Source organism: Aethalodelphis obliquidens, unplaced genomic scaffold (assembly GCF_003676395.1).
Source record: "Aethalodelphis obliquidens isolate GAN/ISIS:26980383/991018 unplaced genomic scaffold, ASM367639v1 scaffold12, whole genome shotgun sequence".
NCBI classification, from domain to species: Eukaryota; Metazoa; Chordata; class Mammalia; order Artiodactyla; family Delphinidae; genus Aethalodelphis; species Aethalodelphis obliquidens.
This window is the reverse complement of record NW_020837956.1, coordinates 8587212-8600190: the sequence shown is the minus strand read 5'-3', so window position 1 is coordinate 8600190 and position 12979 is coordinate 8587212. Positions and strand designations below refer to the sequence as shown.

Sequence of the window (12979 nt, the reverse complement as noted above, 5' to 3'; positions counted from 1 at the left end):
TGTGTGTGTGTGTGTGTGTGTGTGTGTGTGTGTGTGTGTGTGTGTGTATGTCTATGTACACACACACCACATCTTCTTTATTCATTCGTTAATGGGCATTTAGGTTGTTTCCAAGTCTTGTTATTGTAAACAGTACTGCTGTGAACACTGAGGTGTATGTATCTTTTTGAATTAGAGTTTTTGTCACTTCCCGATATATACCCAGGAGTGGGATTGCAGGATCATATGGTAGGTCTATTTTTAGTTTTTTAAGGAATCTCCATACTGTTCTCCATAGTGGCTGCACCAATTTATATTCCCACCAACAGTATAGGAGGGTTCCTTTTTCTCCACACTCTCTCCAGCATTCATTATCTGTAGACCTTTTAATGATGGCCATTCTAACTGGTGTTAGGTGATACCTCATTGTAGTAGTTTTTTTTGCCACACCAAAAAAAATCCTGGGCTTGCAGGATCTTAGTTCCCTGAGGTGGGATCGAACCCAGGCCCCCTGCAGTGGAGGCGCAGAGTCTTAACCACTGGACTGCCAGGGAATTCCTGCTCATCGTAGTTTTTTTTGTTGTTGTTGTTGCTGTTGTTGCTGTTTGCGGTACGCAGGCCTCTCACTGTTGTGGTCTCTCCTGTTGCGGAGCACAGGCTCCGGACGTGCAGGCTCAGCGGCCATGACTCACAGGCCCAGCCACTCCGCAGCATCTTCCTGGACCGGGGCACGAACCCGTGTCGCCTACATCGGCAGGCAGACTCTCAACCCCTGCGCCACCAGGGAAGCCCTCATTGTAGTTATGATTTGCATTCCTCTAATAATTAGTGACACTGAGAATCTTTTCATGTGTCAGTTGGCCATCTGTATGTCTTCTTTGAAGAAATGTCTATTTAGGTCTTCTGCCCATTTTTTGATTGAGTTGTTTGTTTTTTTGATATTAAGCTATATGAGCTGTTTGTATATTTTGGAAATTAATCCCTTGGCTGTAGCATCGTTTGCAAATATTTTCTCCCAGTCTGTAAGTTGTCCTTTCATTTTGTTTGTGGTTTCCTTTGTTGTGTAAAAGCTTTTAAGTTTAAATAGGTTCCATTTGTTTATTTGTTTTTATTTCCATTACTCTAGGAGATGGACCCATAAAATATCGCTGCAATTTATGTCAAAGAGTGTTCTGCTAATGCTTTCCTCTAAGAGTTTTATAGTATCCAGTCTTATATTTAGGTTTTTAATCCATTTTGAGTTTATTTTTGTATATGGTGTTAGAGAATGTTCTAATTTCTTTCTTTTACGTGTAGCTGTCCAGTTTTCCCAGCACCACTTATTGAAGAGAATGTCTTTTCTCCACTGTATATTCTTGCCTCCTTTGTTGCAGATTAACTGACCATAAGTGAATCAGTTTATTTCTGGGCTTTTTATCCTGTTCCATTGATCTATGTGTCTGTTTTTGTGCCAGTACCATACTTTTTTGATGACTGTAGCTTTGTAGTATAGTCTGAAGTCAGGAAAAGTGATTCCTCCAGCTCTATTCTTCTTTCTCAAGATTGTTTTGGCTGTTCGGGGGTCTTTCGTGTTTTCATACAAACTTAAAAATTTTTTATTCTAGTACTGTGAAAAATGCCATTGGTAATTTGGTAGGGATTGTACTGAATCTGTAGACTGCCTTGGGTATTATGGTCATTTCAACATTATTCATTCTTCCAATCCAAGAACATGGTGTATCTTTCCATCAGTTTGTGTCATCTTCAATTTCTTTCATCAGTGTCTTACAGTTTTTGGGGGTATAGGTCTTTTGCCCACTTAGGTAGGTTTATTCCTAGGTATTTTACCCTTTTTGATACAATGATAAATGGGATTGTTTCCTTAATTTCTCTTTCTGATATTTCACTGTGTATAGAAATACAACAGATTTCTGTATATTAATTTTGTATCCTGCAACTTTACCAAATTCATTGATGAGCTCTAGCAGTTTTCAGGTAGCATCTTTAGGATTTTCTATGTATAGCAACATGTCATCTGCAAACAGTAGCAGTCTTACTTCTTTTCCAATTTGGATTCCTTTTATTTCTTTTTCTTTTTCTGACTGCTGTGGCTAGGACTTCCAAAACTATGTTGAATAAAAGTGGCGAGAGTGGGCATCCTTGTCTTGCTCCTGATCTTAGAGGAAATGCTTTTTGCGTTTCACCATTGAGTATGATGTTAGCTGTGGGTCCATCATATATGGCCTTTATTATGTTGAGGTATGTTCTCTCTATGCCTACTTTCTGAAGAGTTTTTATCATAAAAGTTTTACCATAAAAACAAAAGGGGGGAAAATAAGACCTACAAAAACAAATCCAAAACAATTAATAAAATGGCAATAAGAACATATCAATAATTACCTTAAATGTAAATGGACTAAATGCTCGAACCAAAAGACACAGACTGGCTGAATGGATACAAAAACAGGACCCATATATATGCTGCCTATGAGAAACTCATACAGATCTAGAGACACATACAGACTGAAAGTGAGGGGATAGAAAAACGTATTCCACATGAATGGAAATCAAAAGAAAGCCAGAGTAGCAATACTAGCATCAGATAAAATAGACTTTAAAATAAAGACTGTCACAAGAGACAAAGAAGGACACTACATAATGATCAAAGGATCAATCCAAGAAGGAGATATAACAACGGTAAATATATATGCACCCAATATTGGAGCACCTCAATATATAAGGCAAATGTTAACAGACATAAAAGGAGAAATTGGCAGTAACACAACAATAGTGGGGGACTTTAACACCTCACTTACATCAATGGACAGATTATCCAGAAAGAAAATCAATAAGGAAACACAGGACTTAAATGACACATTAGACCACATGGACTTCATTGATATTTAAAGAGCATTCCATCCGAAAGAAGCAGAGTCCACATTCTTTTCAAGAGTACATGGAACATTCTCCAGGATAAATTACATGCTAGGCCACAAAGCAAGCCTTGGTAAATTTAAGAAAACTGAAATCATATCAAGCATCTTTTCTGACCACAACGTTATAAGGCTAGAGATCAACTACAAGAAAAACACTGCAAAATTCAAACACATAGAGGCTAAACAATATGCTACTAAACAACCAATGGATCACTGAAGAAATCAAAAAATACCTAGAGACAAACGAAAGGAAATAAGTAGTTTTTAAAGATTTGTTTAAAACTATTTCATTCTCTTTCAAAAAGTTATATATTATTATACAAGATACCTAAGTTATTTTTCAAATAAACAAGTACAAACAAATAAATTCAGGAATACATCTTTTAAAAAAACCTTCATAAACTTTCTTATCCTACAATCCAAAGGCCTACCATGTCTTAGGTGAACTGACATAGAATAATCAATACAATGACATATCCTTTAAATAATTTAAAAATCTGCCTGTTTGATTTGAATCTTATTCAAATATGTAGTTTTCCCTAGGCATCCATTCAACTACATGTATTACTTGCACTTAGGTTTGGTTGACTGAAAGAATCAGAGTGGAGGATGGAAGAGGAGGCAGTGATGTAAACAAAACAGAATGTGGGCTTCCCTGGTGGTGCAGTGGTTGAGGGTCCGCCTGCCGATGCAGGGGACGTGGGTTCGTGCCCCGGTCCGGGAGAATCCCACGTGCCGTGGAGCGGCTGGGCCCGTGAGCCATGGCCGCTGGGCCTGCGTGTCCAGAGCCTGTGCTCCGCGGCAGGAGAGGGGCCCGTGTACCGCAAAAAAAAAAAAAAAAAAAAAACCCCAGAATGTTAGGTCTCCCTCAAATAAATACCCGAGTAGGTTGATTACTCTGTGAATTTCCTATTATAACACAGATAAACATAATTGATGGATAAGTTGAGGTATCTGCATTGCCCATAGTCTATTATAAAAATATTACCGCCAATTTTTTTTTGTTTGTTTCTTTGTTTTTTTTGTTGTTGTTGTTTGTTTTTTTTTTGCGGTACGTGGGCCTCTCACTGTTCTGGCCTCTCCCGTTGCGGAGCACAGGCTCCGGACGCTCAGGCTCAGCGGCCATGGCTCACAGGCCCAGCCGCTCCGCGGCATGTGGGATCTTCCCAGACCGGGGCATGAACCCGTGTCCCCTGCATTGGCAGGTGGACTCTCAACCACTGCGCCACCAGGGAAGCCCCAGTTTTTTTTTTAATAAAGATTGACTGTTACAAAAAAAAAAAAGGTTAAAATTACTATCAATATGGAATAATCATTTCAGTGTTTAATATACAAATGTGTGAACAGGTTGATTTTTTTAAAGTAACATTTACATTATTAACCATTGAAATAAACGATTATATTTATTGAAAAAAAAAAAGACATATCCTAATACCATTCCTGGGCATCAACAGTAAAGAAGGAATCTTTTTGCCATTTAGGCAAAAAGTTCAATTCATCTACAACGTGGAAAAAATCAGGCTGGCTTCACTCTTTGCCACAGCAGTATGTAGTGCTAGAAGAGAGTGGAGCAATGCTTACCAAATCCTTAGGGAGAAAAGGGGTGATGAAAATCTACATATCAAAATCCCATTCCAGTATCAAGTATAACAGCAATATAAACATTTTTGAATGTGCAAGAAATTAAGAACTACATTTTCCCAAAAGCTCTTCTCAAAAAAAGATGACTTTCAACCAACAAAGAAATTAACAGAAAAACTATCACTAAAGAATGATGACAGTCACCAAATCTATTTAATTCTTAAGGCTAAGAGTAAACCTATGGGAATAAGGATTTCATAGCAGGATGTGAAGAACCTTTAACATTTAATGAATTAACCCCTCGTAATACCTGAAAACATTTCTATGCTTAATTAGAGGAATGTTGCTCAATATAAATCAGCATGTGAATTCATTTAATCTTAACTCGCAAGTTAGTCCAACCCTGTGAAATTCATAGGGCAAGCAAATGAAGTTTTTGTCACTTCAATCACACCTCTGCTCAAATCTGCCTCTTCTTTTCCAATTCGGACACCTTTCATTTCTTTTTCTTACCTAATTCCTCTGGCTAAAACTTCTGGTACAACGGTGAATAGCAGCAGTGAAAGTAAGCATCTGTGTCTTGCTCCTGATCATAGGGGAGGAACTTTTGGTCTTTCACCATTGAATATGGTGTTGTCTATGGGCTTTTCATGAGTGTCCTTTATCATAATGAGGAAGTTCTCTTCTATTCCTAGTTTGCTAAGTGTTTATTTGTCTAAAAGGGTGTGGAATTTTGTCAATACTTTTTCTCCATTGAGATTATCATGTTTTTTTTTTCTTTTGTTCTAATGTAGTGCATTACATTTACTATATTTTCTTATGCTGAAACACCCTTGTGTTCCTGGGATAAATTCCACTTACTTAGTCATGGTATATAATACTTTTAATATGCTGTTGGATTTGGTTTTCTAGCATTTTCTTGAGAATTTCTGCACCTATATTTATATAAGATACAGCTGTAGTTTTCTTGTGGTATCAGAGTGATGCTGGCTTCATAGAATGAGTTAGGAAATGTTCCTTCCTCCAATTTTTTTGAAGTTTGAGAAGGAACGGCATTAATTCTTCTTTAAATGTTTGGCAGAATATACCAATGAAGCCACTCCCCTTGGACTTTTCTTTGCTGAGAGCTTTTCTTTTGAGAGGCTTTTGACTCCATCTCTTTATTTGTTATAGGTCTTTTCAAATTTTCTACTTCTTGAGTCAGCAATTTGTATATTACTAGGAATTTGTCCATTTCATGTAGGTTACCTAATTTATCAGAAATACAATATAATTGTTCACAGTACTGTCTTATAACCTTTTTTATTTCTGTAAAGTCAGCAGAAATATCTCTAATTTTATTTCTGATTTTAGTGATTTACATCTTTTTTTTATTCTTAGTATAGCTAAAACTTTGTCAACTTTGTTGATCTTAAAAAAAAACAACAACTTCTGGTTTTGCTGATTCTCTGTATTGTTTTTCTATTCTCTATTTCATTTATCTCCATTCTCTCCATTCTAATCTTTATTACTTCCTTCTTTCTGTAACTGCGGGGTAAGTATGCTCTTCTTTTTCTAATTCCATGAGGTGTAAAGTTAGGTTATTCATTTGAGATCTTTTTGTCTTACATAATGTAGGCATTTACAGTTATATAAATCTCTCTATTAGCAGTGCTTTTGCTTCATCCTATAAGTTTTGGTAAGTTGTGTTTTTGTTTTCTTTCCTCTCAAAGTATTTTCTAATTTCCCCTTTGACCCATTGGTTAGTTAAGAGCTCTGCTCAAATTGGAAGCCTTCTCTGACACGATTGTATGAAAGAGCTATTACTCCCAAACTCCCAGGCACTCTATACTTCCCTGCACTTTTCTTCTTGAAATATTTTTTCATACTACTTATCTCCATCTGAAATTCTACGTATCACTTGTTGACTTACTTAGTCTGTCTATCTTCACTAAAGTCTAAGCTCTAAAATGGGAAGCACTCTGTTTTGTATACTGTGTATCCTTGGCACTAAATAAATTATTTGTTGAACAAGCCCATTTTTTTTTGTTTTGTTTTGTTTTTTGCGGTACGCGGGCCTCTCACTGTTGTGGCCTCTCCCGTTGCGGAGCACAGGCTCCGGACGCGCAGGCTCAGCGGCCATGGCTCACGGGCCCAGCCGCTCCGCGACACGTGGGATCTTCCCGGACCGGGGCACGAACCCGCGTCCCCTGCATCGGCAGGCGGACTCTCAACCACTGCGCCACCAGGGAAGCCCTGAACAAGCCCTTTTAATCTAATTGTGGAATCCAATTTTTCACCATGAATATTGTGACATTTTATTCCAAATGAGAAAGATGTATGTGGCTTATTCTTCTTGAACTAGGACATACTTGAGGAAAGGCAAAAGCCATTTTAACTAATCCCAAATCACAGTCTTTCTATAAAATAATATAAAAACCTACATTAGTATTCTTGAGATAAAGATGAAGAATGAGTTTACATTTCCTATCCTGTATTTTTCAGTCATGCTTCTTTAGCCTCCTTTACAGTTAATGGGTACAGTATGGTTTGCTCTATTTACATTACTTCCCAGTTGTTTAATTAACATCATTACTGTGCCATCAGTCAATGCCCAATTATACATGACTCATTCATTAGAAAGATGACACAGGTTTTTCACTTTTAAAGTATATTTAAATATATTAAACTATTCTCTCAATTGAAAAATTACCAGTATAATTCAGCCTAGATATTTCCCATACAGCTAGGTGTTAACTATAAATATAGGAATGCACAGAAAACTTTTTGTTAAATGGATAATCAATCACTCTCAGGTAAAACCTTATTTTCTAAATTCAGTTGTAGTACCACTGAAATTCCCTAAACTGATGGGTATTCCTGTATTCATTTTCTGTGGATGCTGTAACATATTACCATGACCTTGGTGGCTTAAAACCACATAAATTTATTTTCTCACAGTTCTGGAAGCCAGAAGTCTGAAATCAAGGTGTCTGTAGGGCCATGCTCTCTCTCAAGTCTCTAAGGGAGAATTCATTCCTCGTCTCTTTCAGCTTCTGGTGGCTGCCAGCATTCCCTGGCTTATAGCCACAGCATGCCAATCTCTATCACCACTGTCACAATGACTCCTCCTTTTCTTTTTGTCACATTTCCCTCTGCCTCCCTCTTACAATGCCACTTGCAGTGGCATTAAGGCCCATCCAGATAATCCAAGATTATCTCATTTTAAGATCTTTAACTTAATCATATCTTAAAAAACCCCTAAATAAGTAAGGTGTTATTTATTTATTTATTTTTGTGTGTGTGTGTGTGGTACGCGGGCCTCTCACTGTTGTGGCCTCTTCCATTGCGGAGCACAGGCTCCAGATGCGCAGGCTCAGCGGCCATGGCTCACAGGCCCAGCCACTCCGCAGCATGTGGGATCTTCCCGGACCAGGGCACAAACCTGTGTCCCCCGCATCGGCAGGCGGACTCTCAACCACTGCACCACCAGGGAAGCCCAATAAGTAAGGTTTAAATAAGTAAGGTTCACTCTCACAAGTTCTAAGGATTTGGTACGGGTTTCTTTTGGAGGTCATTTTTTGTCCTACTACACTTACTTAATCAGGTGATCCAATTTATCAAGAATAATGGGACAAACTAACATCATGTATCTCCTGTTACCATGCCCTGAGAAAGAAACTATATCACCTATGCAGTATTCCTGCCAAAAATGCATAACATGAAACAAGTCATAAGAAAACAATCAGACAAACCCAAACTGAGATACATTCTTCCAAAATGTTAATGTCATGAAATAAGAAAATTTCCAAATTGAAAGAAGTTCAAGATGCATAACAATTAAATGCAATGTGTGACCTTAGACTGGTTCCTGGATTGTGGGGAAAAAATATTTTTCTACAAAAAGCCACTTATTAGGACAACTGGTACAATTTGAATATGGATTGTATATTAGATAACAGCATTGTATCAACATTAATTCCTGAATTTGATCATTGTGTTATGGTTAGAAAATTAATGAGAGGGCTTCCCTGGTGGCACAGTGGCTAAGAATCCGCCTGCCAATGCAGGGGACACGGGTTCGAGCCCTGGTTCAGGAAGATCCCACATGCCGCGGAGCAACTAAGCCCGTGCGCCACAACTACTAAGTCTGCGCTCTAGGGCCCACGAGCCACAACTACTGAACCCGAGTGCCACAACTACTGAAGCCCATGCGCCTAGAGCCCATGCTCCAAAACAAGAGAAGCCACCGCAATGAGAAGCCCACACACCGCAACCAAGAGTAGCCCCCTCTCTCCGCAACTAGAGAAAAGCCTGCACACAGCAATGAAGACCCAACGCAGCCAAAAATAAAACAAATTTTTTAAAGAAAGAAAATTAATGAGAGAGAAACAGTGAGGTAAAGCAAATATTGCAAAATAACTTACGAATCTAAGTAGAGGGTTTATGGCTGAACTATTCTTGAAACTTTGTTTGTTCACTGAACTATTCTTGAAACTTTGCTGTTAGTTTCAACTTTTTCAAAACAAAAACTTGAAAAAACTGGTTTTCTTCAAATGAAGCAAGTCTGTATTAACAGCAAATAACTGCCAAAAAATTATACTTTGCCTAAAAATTTAAACTAAAAAAAACAGTCCAACTATAAAGTTCCCTGGTCCTTTGGCCATTCCCTCCAAAAGAGCAGTACATTTTCCTGTTCGTCCACCGTCAAGCAAGACTGAGCACAAACAAGAAATCATCATTAAAATACACATACATTCATGTATGGAGATAAAAAGAATCATTTCTTGTCAAAAAGGAAAATAAGGGCTTCCCTGGTGGTGCAGTGGTTGGGAATCCGCCTGCCAATGCAGGGGACACGGGTTCAAGCCCTGGTCCGGGAAGAACCCACATGCTGCGGAGCAGCTGAGCCCTGTGCGACACAACTACTGAGCCTGTGCTCTAGAGCCCGCGAGCCACAATTGCTGAAGCCCGTGCATCTGGAGCCTGTGCTCCGCAGCGGGAGAGGCCACTGCAATGAGGGGCCCATGCAGTGCAGTGAAGAGTAGCCCCCGCTCGCGGCAACTAGGGAAAGCCTGTGTGCATTAATGAAGACACAACACAGCCAAAAATAAATAAATAAATATTTTTAAAAAAAGGAAAATAAAACAACGCAAAGAAAGAAGTTAAATATTCATCCTGTTGAGTACCCCACAGAGGAGATACAAAGGGTATGATTAAACCAGAATGCCTGGAAATGACATCCTTATATTGTCTTTCCAAAACCAGATTCAGACTTATGAAACAGACAGCATATAAGGGAAACCACATTTTAACCACAGAGACTCACTGAGGAATGTTATACGTAAGAGAAACTATTATTATTTTAATTTTTTAAACTTAGAGAACAGATTGGGCACTATCCTAAAATAGCAACATACAAATTAAGGGAATGAGGGCAGCAGCTCATCTCATAATAAGCATAATCCATGAAAACTCTAGTTTCGGGTCAGCAAATAACAATCACTGTAAAGTTTCTCTCCCTTATGCCCCTTACTGGCAAATTGAATTATGTCCAAATAAGAATTATATAATGAGACTTACACCTTCGATAAGAATCTAAACAAAAGACAACAAACTGAAACTTCAAGTAAAACAAAATATTGAAAAAGTATGTTTTGCAAGAAAACAAATACTTTCCCCAAACATGATTGAAAACTTACCTTCTGGCACAGGAAAAACTTCAGCTATTGAGCCTAAAATGGTTAAAGCTGAAAATCTAGTTGGGTAGGAAGAGCCAGGAAATAATGCTTCAAAAAGACTGTTGCAAATGGATGACATGAAATTCTAAAAAAGAAAAATTACAGTAAATATAATTGAGCTAACTCACAATAGGTTATCTTGAAAGTATCACTACTATTACTCTGAAGAGTGATATTTTTTCTAATTTAGAGAGAAAAGATTTTTTAAAACAATATTAGTTGTTCACTTTGCTTGACAATTCAGATTGGCACCCTTGACCATGAGCTCATGACTTCAGTGAACCCTATCTTTGTAGAGTCAACAAGAAGTACAGAAGAAAACGAAAACACTAATTTAAAGAGATATGTGTGCCCCCATGTTCACTGCAGCATTATTTACAACAGTCAAGATATAGAAACAACATAAGTGTCCAAGGATGGATAAACAGATAAATAAATCAGACAGAAAAAGACAAAGACTTAATGATCTCTCTTTTATATAGAATTAAAAAATTAAAAACAAAAACCAACCTCATAAATACAGAGAACAGACTGGTGGTTGCCAGGGGTCGGGTGGGGGAGGACTTGGAAAAATGGGTGAATAGAGTCAAAAGATACAAACTTCCAGATATAAAATAAAATAAATAGGCCATGGGCTGTAATGTATAGTAGAGGGACTATAGTTAATACTACTACATTGTATATTTGAAAGTTGCTAAGAAAAAAAACTTTTTCTAACTTTGTATGGTGACAAATGTTAACTAGACTTAATGTGGTAATCATGTCCCAATATATACAAATGTCTAACCACTGTGTTGTACACCTGAAACTGTTATGTCAATTATACCTGATTTAAGTTAAAAAAACAACAACAACAAAAAGTACAATTCTAAATGTAGTCCAGACCAGAAAAAACATTTTTCTGGTGAAAACATGATCCATTCTGCCCTGACTTGTGTTAAAGTTGTATGAATATTGATTTTCTTCACTAGAAGCATTCAGGCATCAAAGGTATATATACTTTTTTTTAAAGTTTTAAAATGACCAAAGACGTATCCAATATATACTACTTGATACATTTGATAAATACTTGGTATCTGGCTATAATGACATATTTCATGACAAAGATCTAGCTATTCCACTGTCTTCTATCTGCCTCTCTGAGACTCCTATTCTACCTTTCTGTTTATACAAATGATTAGAAATGAAAACTTTTAGTAAAATGCAATAAAAAAAGCAATGTGGGAAATAGTTTATCCAGGATAAAGTCTTCTTCCTCTAATTAAAAATAATAATAATTTCTCCATAAGACCAAAGGAAAAACATATAAGGAAAAGCGATTCTCAAGCCTCTCATACACTGCTATGCCCTGACAACATACATTTGTAACTAAGCAGCATATAAGCAGCCCTAGTCCCAACCATCTTTAGATAGGATTCCTGCATTCATTTCCTTGGTTAAGGACATACAATCTTGGGGATTTATCCTGTAGGCCCTTATAAGCCCTAAGTAAGAGTTTACTAGTTTATTAATTCTATTGGGTTTCAAAGGAATAGGGTAGTTATTGAAAATATCCCAGTTAAACTAGTGTTAATTATAAATGAGTAGTATAGTATTCACATTAAATGGCAACAAGTTCATCCTTTAGGATTTATCTTATCCTAACTGCACTGTCAATTGTATTTTCAGATATAGTTGTTCTTTCCCTCAACCAGACTGTAACCACAATGGAGGCAGGAACCACAATTTAGACATTTATGTCCTGAACACACTGTACTACACACATAGTAAGGGCTCAATATATGCTCTAGTCCCTTTTAATGTCCTTGGTGAGGATTCCAGATACCATGGCCTAGCATTCAAAACTCTCTGCTACCCATCCCCAAATTGATTTTCTAACTCATTTCCCATTATTCAATTCCTCTGTCCGGGGACTTCCCTGGTGGTACAGTGGTTAAGAATCTGTCTTCCAATGCAGGGGACACGAGTTCGATCCCTCACTGGGGAACTAAGATCCCACATGCCGTGGAACTCGCATGCTGCAACAACTGAGCCCGAGTGCTCTAGAGCCCACGTGCCACAACTAGAGAGATCGTGTACTCTAGAGCCCACATACCACAATGAGAGAGAAGCCTGCACGCCGCAAGAAAGAGCCTGTGCACTGCAACGAAAGATCCTGCATGCTGCAACTAAGACCCGACACAGCCAAATAAATAAATAAATATTTTTTTAAAAAACAAAGAGTTAAAAAAAAAAAAAGGACTCTGCGCTTCCAATGCAAGGGGCATGGGTTTGATCCCTGGTTGGGGGACTAAGATCCCACATACTGTGGGGCGTGGCCAAAAAAAAAAATCCTCTGTCCCTCAGGTATCTTATATGTCATTCATACTAGTGAATTCACCATTCTCCAAATTTTCCCTGTACTGTCTTACCTCCAAGCCTTCCCTCAAGCTGGTACTAGGGAAGAAACTATTCCGATTTGGTTGTCCAGAGCAGATATAGATTGTAGTCAGGCTCTACCACTTCCTGGCTGAGGACCCTTGGATAGTTTGCTCATTCAACTTTTCCAAGCTTCACTTATCTGACTTGTTAAGTGAGGATAATAATGCCCATCTCACAGTTTCATTATTAAAGATTAAAGGAGAACACAGATCTAAAGCATTTTATACTTGAAAGTACTCTAGCTAAAATTTTTAAGTACTCTATTATACTAGAGTATGAAATAACCTCCTTCACTAGACTAGAAGACACCTTTTCCCACTCATAGCCTTCTCTTCTCCCAGCACTTAGTCTGTTGACTGGCAC

At 37.9% G+C, this 12979-nt stretch overlaps 1 protein-coding gene across 7 annotated transcripts in view; it reads right to left on the bottom strand.

Annotated features, from left to right (window-relative positions):
- THADA (THADA armadillo repeat containing) overlaps positions 1–12979 on the bottom strand; it is a 313719-nt gene that overhangs the window by 270110 nt on the left and 30630 nt on the right. For all 7 annotated transcript variants that reach the window (XR_003434060.1, XM_027113258.1, XM_027113257.1 and 4 more), the window contains one exon: positions 10157–10280. Coding sequence is in view for 6 of the 7 variants with exons in the window: in XM_027113258.1 (XP_026969059.1) it covers positions 10157–10280 (124 nt within the window). In the remaining variant the exon portion in view is untranslated. The remainder of the gene's footprint in view (positions 1–10156; positions 10281–12979) is intronic.